This window comes from Pleurodeles waltl, chromosome 6 (assembly GCF_031143425.1).
Source record: "Pleurodeles waltl isolate 20211129_DDA chromosome 6, aPleWal1.hap1.20221129, whole genome shotgun sequence".
Classification (NCBI taxonomy): domain Eukaryota; kingdom Metazoa; phylum Chordata; class Amphibia; order Caudata; family Salamandridae; genus Pleurodeles; species Pleurodeles waltl.
Genome location: NC_090445.1, coordinates 863,547,895 through 863,565,907, shown reverse-complemented (window position 1 = coordinate 863,565,907; position 18,013 = coordinate 863,547,895). Strand labels below are relative to the sequence as shown.

Genomic DNA, 18,013 nt, shown 5'->3' with positions numbered 1-18,013 from the left:
TACATACATTAGACATCAAAAGAGCACTAATGTACTACATTGACAGAACAAAGCTAATCAGGAAAACAAAACAACTGTTCATAGCTTTTCAAAAACCACACATAGGAAATCCAATCTCTAAACAAGGCATTGCTAGATGGATAGTCAGATGTATTCAAACATGCTATCTTAAAGCCAAGAGAGAATTGCCTATTACACCAAAGGCACACTCAACCAGAAAGAAAGGTGCTACAATGGCCTTTCTAGGAAACATTCCTATAAGCGAAATATGTAAGGCTGCAACCTGGTCTACGCCTCATACATTTACTAAACACTACTGTGTAGACGTACTAAATGCACAACAAGCTACAGTGGGCCAAGCTGTACTAAGAACATTATTCCAAACTACTTCAACTCCTACAGGCTAAACCACCGCTTTTAGGGGAGGTAACTGCTTTATAGTCTATGCTAAACATGTGTATCTGCAGCAACATATGCCATCGAACTGAAAATGTCACTTACCCAGTGTACATCTGTTCGTGGCATTAGTCGCTGCAGATTCACATGTGCCCTCCCGCCTCCCCGGGAAGCCTGTAGCCGTTTAGAAGTAGATCTTAAATCTTAAACATTTGTACATTTGTAAATAATTATTATAAACTTTTTATGTACATACGTATTCACTCCATTGCATGGGCACTATTTATAGCAAACAACTCCATCCTCACCCTCTGCGGGGAAAACAATCTAAGATGGAGTCGACGCCCATGCGCAATGGAGCCGAAGAGGGAGGAGTCCTTCGGTCCCGTGACCAAAAAAGACTTCTTCGAAGAAAAACAACTTGTAATACTCCGAGCCCAACACCAGGCAGCGGACTGTGCTAAGCATGTGAATCTGCAGCGACTAATGCCACGAACAGATGTACACTGGGTAAGTGACATTTTCATTATGGAACCTCATCAAATATGTGAACAAACATCTCTTTGATAGTGAATATTTCAGTCAAATGGTAGAATGCTAGAAGCAATGTGTAGGTAAAAGTACTACCAATAGCTATGAAACGAGGGCATAATCCGAAATTAAGCGAGTTCCTAGGGGTCAGCAACTGGTATTAAGCGTTGCAGATTTGTACACATAAAAATTTATAATTGATTAACTTTATTGATAGTATAACACAGACAAAGGAATTTATGCACAGGTTGAACCTCAATAAGGTGTCGGTCTGTGTACGTAGAAAGTTCTACTCTGGAACCATGTATGGCTTAATTCTCTGTACAAGCATTTGATGGCTTGATAGGTACAGAATTAACACTTCATACTTACACAAGTGTAAATGGACACCAGTGCCTATTCATTGAATAATCATGCATTTCAAGTTGTTTGCTGTTTGGAATCCGTTACGGGCAGTGTAAACACACCTTCCCATTGTCTGTATCGGTTAATTTTCAGAATCCCGGTAGAATTGTTTTGATCTTTACTTTCAGGTAAGTGAACTGTGGATTGAAAAGCTGTCTCTTACCTCCTCAGATCTCCGCTCCGATGAAAACTTGCCATTTGTAAAATTAAGTAGGAGTGGGGTTTTTTCTGTGTATCCTAGAGTGAAGTTCTGGCCCCTAGCAGCTGGTCACTAAATAACCTTCATCCAGTTTCACTTGAAAATGCATGTGGTTTCTGGGCCCCATTTGACAGCGAGTGCCGGGTTCTTTTGGTGACTTTGCTCAATGAGAGCTATCTTGTTACACACAACGTTTGTATAATATCTTTATTATTAAATGAGCGCATTTCTGTTTCTATTAAATGTCGGAAAACAAGGGACTACCATTTATCATAAGTCAATCTAAATTCTTTCTCCAGCTGTACCTTTAAATTGCTAACTGTTCACTAGACATTCTTCTGATGTGTGAGGACTGAGGTGGCTTCTACAGGGCTTAGACTGAGCAAAAGGTGGGGTCAGGTTTTTTCCTTAGTAGATTGGAGATGCAGGTAATGTGTTATACAAAGAATGTAGAGATTCTCTGAGCAGGGAAAAGCTGAATTATATGAAGTATTACACAAGAAGGCACCAAAATAAATGAGATCTTGTGTTCTCATGATTGGGAGAGACATGGCTAGAAATACTAGAAGCGAGCAAAATGATAGCTCAAGACCAATATGAAGGTATTCAGTTATTTTCAGAGACATATATTACGTTTGTGTGTGTATGTATGTGTGTGTGTTTGTGTGTGTGTGTGTAAATATATATATATACACACCCACACATCCCGCAACTTAACCACAACATAAACTCCAGTACAATGTTACCAAATATGAGAATATTTTGGAAGACCTCGTTCTCCATCCTATGGCTGCTATGAAGAGTGACCCCCAACGTGCTCAGAAGTAAGAACGCAATGACATTTTTAATTCTTCACATCTGAACTTAAAATTAGGGGCTAGCTGACTCCGTTATAATAAGCCTGACGGTGTCATCTGGAAGTGTCAGAAAGAGCACTGTTATATCGTCCTCGGTGTGTAGCAGGTGTGGCTATTCTAAACAACCTGTTATATACTTATTTAATCTCACCCTTGTCGGTTGATTCTATTCCAGTATGATTTATTAGAGTGTACTAATCTTGTCTGGCGATCTGATGCTGTGTTTTTTTGCTTGCCCTTCTTGTTACATGGAGCAGTCAGTGTAATCTGACTTTTCTCTAATATAAAGTTCAGGTATTTAATTTCCCCCTACTTTTAGAAGCTGCCTATGTCCATCAAGCGCTGCCTGGTTAATAGTTGAGCAAGCCAGTAAATATGTTTGGGAGGCCCCGAGCATGTAACAGTTTTAAAGCAAGTGACTAAGTTGACAGCCGCAGAAAGTAAAACATCAGTGTCAGGGGGCCTGAAGTTGTATTTATTTTTAAGGCTTTTATGCAATAGATAGTCCATGAGGTGCAAATAATACCCCCCCCCCGGTCGAGTAAAAGTGAATACTGGACTAATTTCCAGAATGATGCAGTGTCACAGCACGAAGCGTGCCTGAGTATGAGATCACACATACTTGTGCTAGTAGTGCATATATAGCTCCTTCACACATCGCTTGCTCTGTGTCTGTATGGTATATGCCTTCCTACCGTTTTCTAACGGACAAGTGAATAGAAACATTTGTATATTCATAACTTTCTAGGATTTTGCAAAAAGAGATGTCTGAAGCACAGCGTTGGAATTATAATCTAAGTGCTTTCATTAGACAAATAGCAAGGAAAACCGGTTCAACTGGAATAAAAAACCTAAATGAAAATAGAAAGTGGTTAATAGCAATTATAATGAAGGGTTGCTGATGTGATCTTTAATATCACTTGCAGCTCAAGCAGGAAGACACTTATGGGCAAATTAGTGAAGGTTCCTATCAAGAGGCTTCTGCTTTCTTGTTTATAATCTTTATTTAAATGTTTTAAACTGAAGGAAAACGAAAAGCATGCTTGTTGGAAGCTGGCTCTATATATGGTATATCAAAATGAGATATATCGTGCAAAGAGTCTAGTGTGGTCGAGCAGTCTTAGGCTTATCAGAAGAGTAGTGTTAGACATCTGCAAATACACACACAGTCAACAAATGAGATACACGACTCAATAAGGACAACCACACCAATTTACAAAATTAACAAGGATCTTCATATATATATATATATATATATATATATATATATATATATATATATATAGGCAACAGAATCAATACGATCAGGTAAGTACATATTGCAAGAAAAATGCTTTCAGGTTTCAAAAGTCGACAGTCATTGCATTGTTCAGAAGCAGCAATGTTATCTTATGGAGAGAAAAACAAGTACTGCGTTTGGTATTGTACAGTGACTTACAGGACCAATCTCCTGGACTTATGGTAAGTATTGGGCAAGGGTCAGGGCCATACCAACAGGTCACACTGACCGGCACTGGAGCATCCAGTTGCACAGGTGTAGTACAGAGTTGAGCGCCCAATGTTAGTCAATGGGGATCGGCCCAGTTGAAAAGAGGCTGAGGATTTGGACAGGGAGTCTAGTCGAGGAGAACTAACAGGTGGGTTCAGGTTTTGAGATGCTCTGGGGTCGAGGGACACCTTCGGACCTCTTCTCCATAGGTGACGGATGCAGAGGTGTCGTGAGGCATTGAGTTTTCTCCACCGGGAGCTCTCACGGTTGAAGGAGCCTGCGGGCAGGTACTGCAGGTGATGTCATTGAGCCCATCGTGGGCAAGTCCAAGGTGGGCTTTGTCTCTGGAGGTCCGGGGGACCAGATTGATACTCGTGGCCCAATTTAGCTCAGGCTAGTCGGCGCGGGTGCAGTGGTGCTTTCCGGTGTCGGGTTTTCACGGTCCGAAGTCCTCTCAGGTCTCTTAGGGTGTCTGCAAGATTCAATGAAGCATCTCCACTGCGCCACAGGAGTTCCTGGGTCTTTGTTGAAGGCAGGTAGACTGCCCAGGCATGTAGGATGAGTCACCTTTGGCACAAATTGGCCAGAACAGCAGACAGGCTGGTAGGGCCGGGGCCAAGTCAGGTGCTTCTTCCTTGCGCTTTGCTTTTGCGGCTCTTGAGTGTCCTTCGTAGGTTGGCAGGAATCTGATTTCATGGTACCAGGGGCAGCCATAAATATTGAGTTTAGCGGAGTGTAGGGTAATATCCAAGGGACTATCCCCTGTGGTAACTACGCCCCCTAGATGGCCACTTCTTGTGGGAAGTGGACAAACCCTGTCTCGGAATTCCTACTTATGCCAAAACCAAGATGGCAGATGTCTAAATGTGGTGTCCACATCAGGCAGCTCACCTTGGAGGCGGACTTGACCTCTGAGGGCTGGACTCACATCTCTGAACACTAAATTTCTCACCTTTCCCAGTGCCAAATAGACCCTGGAGGGGTCGACATCCCTCCTTTGAGTGAAGCCAGATCTGCATACCAAAGGTGGTGGGCTTCTTTGAAGACCCCTGCCTTGCAATGCAGATTCACAGGTCATCCTGTTGGGTGGGGTGAGTAAACATCTCTCCCAGAGTACGCTTTGTTTCTGACTGCCCAAGAGCAAAGGCTCTCACCCTAGGAGGCCACAATCTTGTCTGGTAGTGACAGGCTGGCTAAAACCAGTCAGTCCCCACATGGGTAATTTTTAGGGGGCACATCTAAGGTGCCCTCTTGGTGCATGTATTAATAAATTCATCACTGGCATCAGCGAGGGTTTATTAAAACAAGATGTTTGATACCAAACATCCCTATTTTCAGTGAAGACATCATGTAGCTGGGGAACATGTACTGACCAGTGTCCAGCACATGTGCTTTAAATGGCTTCCCTGTTCACTCACTATGTCTAAGAATTGACAAAGACATAGCAGGGGCATATCTGCTTTCTCAGATAATACACCCTGCCTTAGGGCTGTAAGGCCTGCTGTAGGGATGACTTAAATATTGCATGCAATGTTAGGGGTCAGGGCGCACAGGCTGTGTGCCATGTCGTGTTTTCACTTTTCACTGCACCAAGACACGCAGCCTGCAACAGCAGTCTGCATGTGCCAGGTGAGTGGTCCCTGAGGGTGGCACAATACATAGACTTTTATATCAGGAAGAGACTCAAATAAAATTCTTATTTCGTTCTCCACGCAATTACAAACTCAAGATGATTTAAGTTCTCTTCATTGAACATGTATTCCCTTAGTATAAACTCATTGAGGTTAGAAACCTATCTGTGTACTAATGCTGATGCCAAATGCCCAAGTTGGCACATCTGACTTGATTTTCACTCATCTGGGCTGGTGTCCCCAGGTTGTTGATACACTCGAGAAACCCAAATGTTCTAAATTGCCTTGATGTAGGTGACAACTCCCCTGCCTCCCTTTTTCTTAGCACTGTTAGTTGGTAGCCAATTAGTTTATATATTTTACGTACGCATGTTTTTGTATATTGACAGGCCGCAGAGCCATATAGACCTCTCAGAATAGAACAGTTGTTTTGTTCACCTCCACGGCTAGACTTTTTTTTTTATGTGCGCCGTTTCTGCCAATAAGTCAAGCTATGCATGTCCTTCATACTCTATATTTTGCTGTCTACTTCACAGTTTGTTTCTACCTCACCAACAACTTCAGGAGGGCCTGATGAATATTTGTGCCCAAAATGTCTTCAACTTAGGGTAGTGTAATATCATGTAAATGTATGGACCCTTTGTTCCCTAGAGTTTCTGCCGCATTTTGGAGACTGCAAAACTATTAACCTAAGGGCTTTGGTAGGGTACCAATATACAAAAGATTGACTTTTGTTTGCGTCTCAGGATCTCTCACAGGACAGGCCAGGACCTCTACCCATTCGTCATATTCAAATCGAAGTTTTTATTCTTTATATCCATTTGCTTTATTAGCTGAGGAGAGACATCCCCAACGCTGCAGAGTTCCACAGACCTAGGAAATTATACTTTTTAGCACCATGTCTGTTTATTGAATACAATTTTGAAGATGCTAAAAAACGTTGTTGGGGATATACTACAGGGAGCAATTTCGGCAACTTATACAAGCTGAATAGGTTGTAGCTGTTGTGAGTAGAAACTCCTCAAATCACATAATTCCTTATATCATGCATAAGAGTAAAAGATGAGTTGGCAAACTATGTGCTAATATAAATTGACACGGTAAAAGAATGTGATCGCTTGGAATATCTGTTCTGGATAGGAGCTCAGAAAGAGTTCAGTTTGCCTGTACTGTCAATGAGTGAACCAAGAAGATGCATGCTCGCTCAAAAAGTGCACAGTTCACGTCAAGGTTGATCAGATGAGAAGACTTAACAATACTTTACTTGTTGTTTTAGAAATTTGCTTGTGACTAATGGAACATCGTTGGACATAGAATACAATAAACTATTAATATTTGCAAATTGAGGAGGGACTTTTTGATGGAAAGGGGCTAGATTTTGGTTTAGCCTTCACTAATGCGTAGTTAGTCGAGGCACACTATTAATTTGTTTAAGCAGATTAATAAACATCTTCGTTACACACAACACTTGGCAAAATATTTTACAAGGGAGAAAGTGTATAATTAGTACTGCAAAATTTGATATATCTGTTTTCAGATAGGATAATAATTTTGACTCTCATTCATTTTACTAACTGTATGTCATACATAGTGAATGCTATACTGTAGCCAGGGCTACTTTGATGTCTGGCATTACATCATTGAACTAAAAACAGAAAAACTAACCATCATAACACATTGAAGCATATGGTTATTTTATAAAACCAATCTATGTAGTTTGTATACATTCCTAGGACCCTGACCGTGTTCATACATTCATACAATATTGTTAAACGTTTGCTCTCATAAGTATTGTGTATGCCAAGGTTTCCAAAGATCTTGAATATGTTCCAATAGGATAATATTGTTCTAATAAAATCTTTTTCCATTTTGTTGTAGTCGCTTATGCAGATGGACCGCCACACTGTGTATGTAATCATCACTAACTTCATGCAGTCCAGAGAAGATGGTAAGAATTGTAGTCTACGAGCACTCACTGGGTGAGCTTTTTCACCATAGACTGCATTTCCAGATCTTTGGCGAAATGCATCATAATACCAGTCAATAATATAACAAGGATGCACCCATTAACACTGATCAGGCTTTGTTAACTAATATCAGTATTTGAGTGGGTGAGATACACGTTTAGCATAATGTGTGATTGCTCTGTATTTATTGCAATTTCTCAGGCCCTGGGAGTAAGGGACACAGCTCTTTGGGTTTAAAATTCTGCAGCTTAGAACCTTCGAAAATAGTTACACAGTCATCAGCAAGAATCGCAAAAATCCGAAATCAGGGATATACATTCCATACAGGGACCACCCAAGGGATGTGAGGAAATTTACCTTTAGAATTGCGAGATAAGGAGAGGAGTTAATAAGGAATATGGAATGGATATATCTACCTAGGTGGTGAGAAGGTTGTAAGTGAGCCCTGAAGAAGTGACACCACACCACGAAACAAGTGTTGACTGCTTGTCAGATGCTTAATTTCAGATTTTTCGATTCTTGCTGATGGCTGTGTAACTAGTATTGTCCTAAGTTGGGAAATCTGATGAATAATTTAAAATTGTTTGACCCAAAATAGTCTTTCAGTGGATGAGATTACCCATTAAGGCATTAAGAGCTTTTGAAAAGCGAATTATAAGAATTGGGTACATTATCGTGGGTGTAAATGAATATGATTTATCATGGATTTATTTTGAAAACCGTGACATGCTGCTTCATGGATTTGCATAGAATTGTCAGTCTTTTTTAAAATGTATTTTTAAACTGAATGTGAAGAAAAATCAAATCAAAATCAATAAAATGTATTTGTCTATAATGTGTTGGTATGCAATTAGTGTTTCAATGTAAATGCTCCCAGACGTCTGGTACTGTGTATAATGTGAGCCATACAGGTTGTGTGGCTCTATGGGTGTGAGAGAACTCAGAGACATTGGTCCATCTTAACCTTATAACAAATATGGATATGTGTCCGGCGACGTGAGAGACCCAGTACCTCATTTGGCGGAGGCAGCATTGTGATGAATTTCACTTCCAGCAAACATTTACTTCCAGCAGAGTTTGTACAGCCTCTGGGTGTGAAAGAGAGCGAGAGAGAGTAAGGTGTACTAGCTACAGGCATGAAAAGAGAGGGATACACTGAGGAGTGGCTGGATCTCGCTGGAGGCTTGGATGACTGGGGAGATCACAGGACTATCAAGGCCTACTAACTGCAAATTCATGACCATCCAGGAAACCTAACAATTGTAATCTGGGTGCTATGGAAGGGGTGCCTTGAAACAAAGCCTCTCGTTTTTCAGGAACAACAAATATGCTAACCCAGAACCCACACTAATTGATTGGCAAGGGAACTTCTGTGGCATGTGAGTGAAACTAGAAAGGTTGACACTGAATCATCCCTCACAGTAGGAAAAAGCTAGGGTGAGAGCTTGAGCCCATAAGCACCCAAAAAGAATTCTGATTCAGCAGTGGCAGGTTTTTGTAAAGGAGGGTTATAAATAATTAGTTCACCCTGTGCCCAAGATGCTGATACAATGTGCTGCATAATCTTCTAAGAGTATTCACAATACTCTTAGGAAAATAGCGCATTTTGGTTCTTCCAGATGAGTTTCAACAACTTTAGACATCAGAGAAAGTATGTGATATCTAAAGAATCTAATAAAAGACTTGACTCAAGTCTGATATTTTGTATTGGGGTAAGTAGTTAAGTTGCCGATCTTGGTGAAATGGAAGGATGCACATGTGTTTTAAACATTGCAGTCTTTGTAAAAACCATAATGGTTCACTTTGGGCTATCGTCTTTACCAGATACCAGCATGGAATATTTGGGTTTATAGGTATTTTTCACACACAATTTTCTTACTTAACTCACTATCTCTAGATAGGACTCGTAGTGGCCCTAATCGATTGAGAATGTTTGTGATTAGCCACAAAGGTATAAAGTATGATTTGTGGTTGTTAACTAAATAAAGTATAACTGTGTGACTGCTCAGTAACTTCCCTTTGCCCAGCTCTCGGACCACCCATGTCCCCTTTCCTAACCCTAAAGTTAACACTGGCAAAAATATGACATGATGTCACATTTCTGTGGTAGTAAGTGACACCTGAGGCAGAAGTGTTCCCAAGTATGTCATTTTCAATAATTTTGGGAAAAGTTGCTTTTCGAGACTCCTCATTTAAGAGCTCTGCTAAAGCACAGGCCAATTGATTTTTCTCGCTATGCAAAATTAGTAAGGTGATTTTTAGGATGGGTGCTTCACGCGCTAGCTGGGACTAGGCAGAGACTTCCTCACCCATTTAATATATTTATGTAAAACAATAGCTGAAGGAAAGGATAGTATCAGTGCAGCTAGTGATTTATTGTGCTTATCTCATTCTGTATCTTGCGTGACGTGTTGGGACATCCATATTCTAACCTCCATTTGGTACTGTGGGCTGTTGATTGGAAAAAACCCAAACCCTACATTAGTGATCCAATTTAAAAAAAAATATTAGAATAAACATTTCCATGCTATCTAGATATGGAAATTCTACTAAAAGCACAGTTATTTTGCTCTTGGTACAGGAGCACGAAGACTCTGTCTCATAAACCTACATGAAAACCTTTCACCGCCTGTAAGATACATCTGCACACACTGTGCAAGTCTCTCTCCCCGTCTTACTTGAGAAGAAGTGTGAATTTTCACCTGATGAACCTTCTCTGTTATTGACTGTTGGCTGGCTCCACACTTGGAGTGAAAGAAGATTCAAATTTTACTTGGTCCTGTGCCCTGCTTTTCGTATAGCACTGGCCTCTTGGGTTGCTGAACAAGATGAATAGCCAAACAAATTCTCATGCCCCCAGTCCGCAGTAACTCCCCCCCCTGTCAAAATTTGGGGACTGAAAATCTTGTTAATGCATTCGGAGCCAATAGAGGATGATTTCCTATTCAACACCTTGGCATCCACCCACACTTCCTACCAAAGTCTGCCAATGCTCCCAGGCGTGCTCAAGCACGCAAAGCAGGTCTTCCAGGAGCCAGTGAAAGGGAGGGCTATCACACCTAGAGTGGAGAAAAAATACAAACCTCCCCCAACGGACCCTGTGTTTATAAAACAGCAACTGACACCAGATTCTGGGTTTGTGGGAGCAGCAAGAAAGAGGGCAAACTCTCAATCATCAGGAGACGCATCACCGCCTGACAAAGAGAGTAGGAAGTTTGATGCAGCGGGCAAACGAGTGGCAGCACAGGCAGCCAATCAATGGCGGATTGCAAACTCGCAAGCCCTACTGGCTCGCTACGACAGGGCACACTGGGACGAGATGCAACACATTATACAGCACTTGCCCAAAGAGCACCAGAAACGTGCCCAACAGGTTGTTGAAGAAGGACAAGCAATATCCAACAACCAGATAAGGTCCGCATTAGACTCGGCAGACACAGCAGCACGGACAGTCAACACTGCGGTAACCATTCGCAGGCATGCATGGTTACGGAGCTCAGGATTCAAACCAGAAATCCAGCAAGCTGTGTTAAACATGCCTTTTAACCAGGAACAATTGTTTGGGCTGTAGGTGGACACAGCAATTGAGAAATTAAAGAAGGACACAGACACGGCCAAAGCCATGGGCGCGCTCTAGTCCCCACAAAGCAGAGACACATTTAGAAAGCCACAGTTTAGAGGGGGGTTTCGTATGCAAACACCAGAGCCGTCCACCTCGCAAACCAGACCCACCTATCAGGGGCAATAACAGAGAGGAGGGTTTTGAGGCTCATATAGGGGTGGACAATTCCCGAGATCAAGGGGAAAATTCCAAAGCCCTAAAACAAGTCAAACCAAACAGTGACTTCAATGTCACAAAACCCCAACACTTAACACCAGTGGGGGGGAAACTTACTGCATACTACAAAAACTGGACACACATAACTACGGACGCATGGGTCCTAGCCATTATCCAACATGGTTATTGCATAGAATTCATAAATGTCCCACCAGATGTGCCTCCAAGAGCACACAATATGTCCAAACAACACTTAGACCTGTTACAACTAGAGGTCCAAGCATTGTTACAAAAACAAGCAATAGAGTTAGTACCCAACCATCAAAAAGGAACAGGTGTCTACTCACTATATTTCCTAATTCTGAAGAAAGACAAAACGTTGAGACCCATATTAGACCTCAGAACGCTGAATCTCTTCATCAAATCAGATCACTTCCACATGGTAACACTTCAAGACGTGGTTCCCTTGCTCAAAAAACAGGACTACATGTCCACGTTAGATCTCAAGGATGCATACTTTCACATACCCATACATCCTTTGCACAGAAAATACTTAATGTTTGTAATACACGGCGTGCACTATCAATTCAAGATGTTACCGTTCGGGATAACAGCCCCAAGGGTATTCACAAAATGCCTTGCAGTAGTAGCCGCTCATATAAGGAGACAGCACATGCACGTATTCCCATACTTAGACGATTGGTTAACAAAAACCAGCACTCAACAACAGTGTCTTCTTCACACGCAATACGTTATAGAAACTCTACACAAACGGGTTTTCTATAAATTACCAAAAATCACATCTGCAACCATCCCAGATACAACAATACTTGGGAGCAACACTCAACACACAAAAAGCGATTGCCACACCAAGTCCACAAAGGGTACAAGCGTTTCAGAATATTACATTAAACATACAGCCAAACCAACACTACCAAGTAAAGTTTGTAATGAAACTTCTAGGCATGATGTCCTCATGCATAGCCATTGTCCCAAACTCAAGATTACACATGCAGCCCTTACAACAGTGCCTAGCAAAACAATGGACGCAAGCACAGGGTCAACTCCAAGATCTAGTGTTGATAGACCGCCAAACACACTTCTCGCTTCAATGGTGGAACCCTATAAATTTAAACCAAGGGCGGCCATTGCAAGACACAGTGCCTCAAGACGTGATCACAACAGATGCTTCCATGATAGGGTGGGGAGCACACCTCAACCAGCACAGCATTCAGGGACAATGGGACAATCAACAAAAACAACTGCACATAAACCAGTTAGAACTGTGGGCAGTGTTTCTAGCATTAAAAGCATTTCAACCACTGATGTATTACCACAACAAACAAGGAGGGACACACTTGTCACAACTGTGTCTCTTAGCCCAGAAAATTTGCCATTGGGCAATTCACAATCACATTTGCCTATTAGCACAATACATCCCCGGCATTCAGAACCAGTTAGCCGACAATCTCAGTCGAGTTCACCAACAAACCCACGAATGGGAAATTCATCCCCAGATCCTACAAGATTACTTTCTACGCTGGGGAACACCAAAAATAGACATATTTGCAACAAAAGAAAACGCAAAATGCCAAAACTTCGCGTCCAGGTACCCATACCCTCAGTCCAAGGGCAATGCGTTATGGATCAGTTGGTCAGGGATATTTGCTTACGCTTTTCCCCCTCTCCCACTCATTCCTTATCTGTTAAAGAAACTAAGTCAAAACAAACTCAAACTAATACTTATAGCACCAACCTGGGCTCGCCAACCGTGGTACACAACACTGCTAGATTTATCAGTAGTACCTCACATCAAGCTACCGAACAGGCCAGACCTGCTAACACAACACAAACAGCAGATCAGACACCCGAATCCAGCATCGCTCAATCTAGCAATCTGGCTCCTGAAATCTTAGAATTTGGACACTTAGACCTTACCCAAGAATGTATGGAGGTCATTAAACAAGCTAGAAAGCCTACTACTAGACATTGTTATGCAAACAAATGGAAAAGATTGGTTTACTACTGCCACAATAATCAAGTTCAACCACTACATGCTTCCTTAAAGGACATTGTAAGTTACTTATTACACTTACAAAAGTCTAAACTAGCATTCTCTTCTATTAAAATACATCTCACAACAATATCTGCCTATCTGCAGATTACACATTCAACATCGCTTTTTAGAATCCCAGTCATCAAAGCATTTATGGAAGGATTAAAAAGAATCATACCCCCGAGAACACCACCAGTACCTTCGTGAAACCTTAGTATTGTATTAATACGACTCATGGGACCACCATTTGAACCCATGCACTCTTGTGAAATGCAATACTTAACTTGGAAGGTAGCCTTTCTAATAGCTATCACATCACTTAGAAGAGTAAGTGAGATACAAGCATTTACTATACAAGAACCCTTTATACAAATACATAAACATAAAGTGGTTCTCCGTACAAATCCCAAATTCTTACCAAAGGTTATATCACCATTCCACCTAAACCAAAGAGTGGAACTCCCAGTCTTCTTTCCACAACCAGACTCAGTAGCTGAAAGAGCCTTACATACATTAGACATAAAAAGAGCACTAATGTATTACATTGACAGAACAAAACAGTTTTGTAAAACAAAACAATTGTTTGTAGCCTTCCAGAAACCTCTTGCAGGTAATCCTATATCCAAGCAAGGCATTGCCAGATGGATAGTGAAGTGTATTCAAACTTGCTATATTAAAGCAAAAAGAGATCTACCTATTACACCAAGAGCACATTCCAGTAGGAAAAAAGGCGCCACAATGGCTTTTCTAGGAAATATACCTATGACAAAAATTTGTAAGGCAGCCACGTGGTCTACGCCTCATACATTCACAAATCATTACTGTGTAGATGTGTTAACAACACAAAAAGCCACAGTTGGACAGGCTGTATTAAGAACATTATTTCAGAAAACGTCAACTCCTACAGGCTAAGCCACTGCTTTTTTGGGGGAGATTACTGCGTATTAGTCTATGCACAGCATGTGTATCTGCAGCTACACATGCCATCGAACGGAAAATGTCACTTACCCAATGTACATCTGTTCGTGGCGTGAGACGCTGCAGATTCACATGGGCCCTCCCACCTCCCCGGGAGCCTGTAGCTGTTATAAGTTGAATGAAAATTGTAAATTTGTAAATCAATACTATTTTAATACACATTATGTACATACATACTTACTCCATTGCATGGGCACATTTAGTATATTCACAACTCCTACCTCACCCTCTGCGGGGAAAACAATCTAAAATGGAGTCGACGCCCATGCGCAATGGAGCCGAAAGGGAGGAGTCCCTCGGTCTCGTGAAAAACAACTTGTAACACTCCGAGCCCAACACTAGATGGCAGGATAATGCACAGCATGTGAATCTGCAGCGTCTCATGCCACAAACAGAAGTACACTGGGTAAGTGCCATTTTCCCTATATATATATATATATATATATATATATATATATATATATATATATATGTGTATATGTATGTGTGTGTGTGTGTGTGTGTGTATATATATATATATATATATATAGTGATTTCAAACATTACTATACACTGATCCATGAAAAGAATAGGTATAAAACTGTTAACATGACAACATATTGAAATAATCTTACTATTGATAAATCATTCATGTGCTTCCCTCCCAAGCAGGGCCCATAAAGCAAGCACTACTGCAGAATCCATTGACAACATACGTAGTCTTAATCAGCTATGAAGCTTCAGGTTATTCAAATGCCTTATCCATTTTAATAAAAAAGTCTTAATTTACTCCGTTTACTTGACTTTTTTCAAAACCACCAAGACACAAAGATCTTTAATACATTGTTTTTCTTTGTAGGCCCTTAATTACTTTTGTGTGAAACTCTTCTGTAGTAGCAAAAGAAAATTAAAACACATTCTCAAATTTGTGATTTATGTTATTAATTGGTCAGGGTGTCATTTATTAATCAACTGTCCTCTTTTCTTTGCTTAGAACTGAAGAGCCTAGGCGTTGACTTCACTTTTGGGTTTATTCAGGTCATGGATGGTGAAAAAGATCCACGCAACCTACTAGTGGCCTTCCAGATTGCCCGAGACCTGGTTGTGAAGAACTATGAACTTGGTAAAACTTTTACTCCACATTTAGGAGTATAATTATGTTTTGTATGTCATGGTCAGGTTGCTTTTATTGTAACTTCACCCGAGATTCCATCCTTTTGTGTTTGCAGGGCCCTTTGTTGAAGAGCTGTTTGAAGTCACGTCTTGCTACTTTCCTATTGATTTTTGTCCCGTAAGTTGCATTTCTACTTGCTTGACCATCTCTTCATATCACTTACTGACTTTGAAAACTAGATGATTAGTTTCCAAAGGCATGAATTAATTTGATAGCTTTTCTTGGGTATAATATTTGAGCAGGTTTGCACCTGGAAGGACATGCATGATAGAATTGTAATTCTGTAATACAGGTAGAAGATTTTAATTTAGGTGTGTTCATAGGAGAGGTTGGTGTTAATTACTTGGATTACATGGTCACTCAGATGTAGTCAGCCCATTTTACTTATTGTGATCATTGAGGCTCCTTTTTAGAAAACTGCTTAGAATGACTAAACAATACACATACTCTTTTTGTTTTAAGCCCTTTAAGTGCATCCATTAATAAGAATTGTGAATAGTGAATAATTTGGACCTTATTCAAGAAGGGAGAATAACACTAACATTCGGGGTGTTAGACAGGAAACACATATGTGAGGCATTTTTTTCAAATAGACAGTAGAGGAGTAAAATGCTCAGTGTCTAGAATATCAATCTCGTGGAAGGGTGAAGGTTACATTTAGTTGAGGAAAAAAGATACTTTGGTATCAAGATGATTTTCCCTCCATTTGCGTGTGCTCGTCAAGTTTGATGTACATATGTTAAATTTTGAGAAATTGCACATAAAGATACCCACACTTTAATAAAGTTTAACAAGCATTTGCAATGACTTAGGTCTTGCATTTACGCAAGTTATATGTATTGGTGTTGAAAACAGTTTTTTTTCTTCTCCTTTTGTTTTTTTTTGTATGCAGCAAAAGAAAAGAAGTTGTTGTTTAATCCAGTCAACTACGTTAGGCGCAAAGGACATAAACCATGCATTAGAAGGAAAACAATAGCTAAAGCCTGTTGTTTATTGTTGCCTTTGTGCAATTTTAAAGGTGACAGCAGGGCAATGCAATGCAATGCAGTGCAAGAATACTTGTGACAACAACGATATGGCGTAACTTACAGAGCTGCCGACTTTTGGACCAGGAACCGGGTTCGAGTCTGGTGTGGGCTCTATTTAAAAAACAAAATAAAAAAAATGCAGATCTAAAAAATAAACTTGTAACAAAAAAATTAAATAAACAATGGCATTCAAAAGGCAGATAGATAGCTTGGGTGTGTGGAAGTACACTAAGCAAAATGGTCGATCCTGCAATCATCCATGTAACAGGGTTAGTCTGGAAGGCGGTAACAAAGCAGCCTCAAGGTGGGACTAGCGTGAAGCATTTTCTTATTAAGTCAAGGGAATTTTGAAAGGCAGACCAAGAAACAAGTGAAAGTGATGATCGTGAGATGGACACGGTTAAAGCCCACAGATGTAGATTACAACATGTTGAGCTTGTGCACTGCCTAGCTCAACCCAAAAATGGCAGATGTGAACCAGGCATTGTGGCTTGAAAAAGACACATTTAATTTGATGCTTCATGTGCTTGTCGGAAAGAGGAATCCTTAACTATTGATGTAAGGCAAGAAAGGGGTGGAGCAAATGCAAGACTGGAAAAGAGTTCTGAATTAAAACCAAGTGACATGCTGTACTTCTATCAATAAGAATGCCTTTCTGCTTTACCAATGCATTTGATGATGTGAATAAGTGATGGAGAAAAGGCACAAATCACAATAATTTCAACATGCAAAGTCTTCATGTAGTTAGCATTTTATTCAGTTTCCATTATGTTTTCATCTTGAGTTCTAAAGCAATTTAAAATCTGTGTGACTTTTTACTTTCCTGCTTGCAAGGCAACAATGTATTCAGATTTCGTCTGCCTGTTGTAGACTTGGGCTCAGTAGAACATTGACCTATTTCTGAGCAGTTAAAATCTTTTTGTTGGCTCCCAAGTAAGAGCTGATGCTTGTTTAAAGCACCAATTCTTCATCCTAAAACCATCAATTTTTTCCAGCCTTTCCTCACTACTCGCAAGGACTTCTTAAGCCCTACCTTCCTGCAAGTTTTTAAAGATTTGAATCTGCAAGTCTGTTGGTTGTTTTCTATGGTGTGCCGGGGTATGGCTACCCCGGCACACCAGCTGCTTCCCCGGCACACCAGCTAGGGTGTGGTAATTGCTGCCTGCTGATCTCTGAACCATCCCAGATTCATCCCTTTATTAGAAAATGTTTCACAACTCATCTGTTCATATCCTAATCCAGGGACAGAGTCTTAATTGGGATGTTGTAGCATTTCTCCCCTCCCCACAACCCTGCTTCGAGCTACCACACATACACATTACCATTAATTTAAAAAATCTATAAATTTTTTTAGATTCATTTATAAGGGGTGACCCAGCATGGGGTGGTGTTGTGTTGAGCATGTGTCCTTGGCAGGGCGTGGCCAACCCTGATAGCTGACAGGCCTCAGGTATCAAGCTAAGTGACCATGTCTCTTAAGATGACCAGATGTGCACTTTAGCCCTCTTGAGTCAGCGCTGTAAAGGAGCCGGGGGAATACAGTAC

At 40.8% G+C, this 18,013-nt stretch overlaps 1 protein-coding gene across 1 annotated transcript in view; it reads left to right on the top strand.

The window, feature by feature from the left end:
* Positions 1-18,013, top strand: part of MMS19 (MMS19 homolog, cytosolic iron-sulfur assembly component) — a 493,377-nt gene that overhangs the window by 140,312 nt on the left and 335,052 nt on the right. The window contains exons 6-8 of the mRNA XM_069239619.1: positions 7,387-7,456; positions 15,261-15,389; positions 15,496-15,557. Coding sequence (XP_069095720.1) covers positions 7,387-7,456; positions 15,261-15,389; positions 15,496-15,557 — 261 coding nt within the window. The remainder of the gene's footprint in view (positions 1-7,386; positions 7,457-15,260; positions 15,390-15,495; positions 15,558-18,013) is intronic.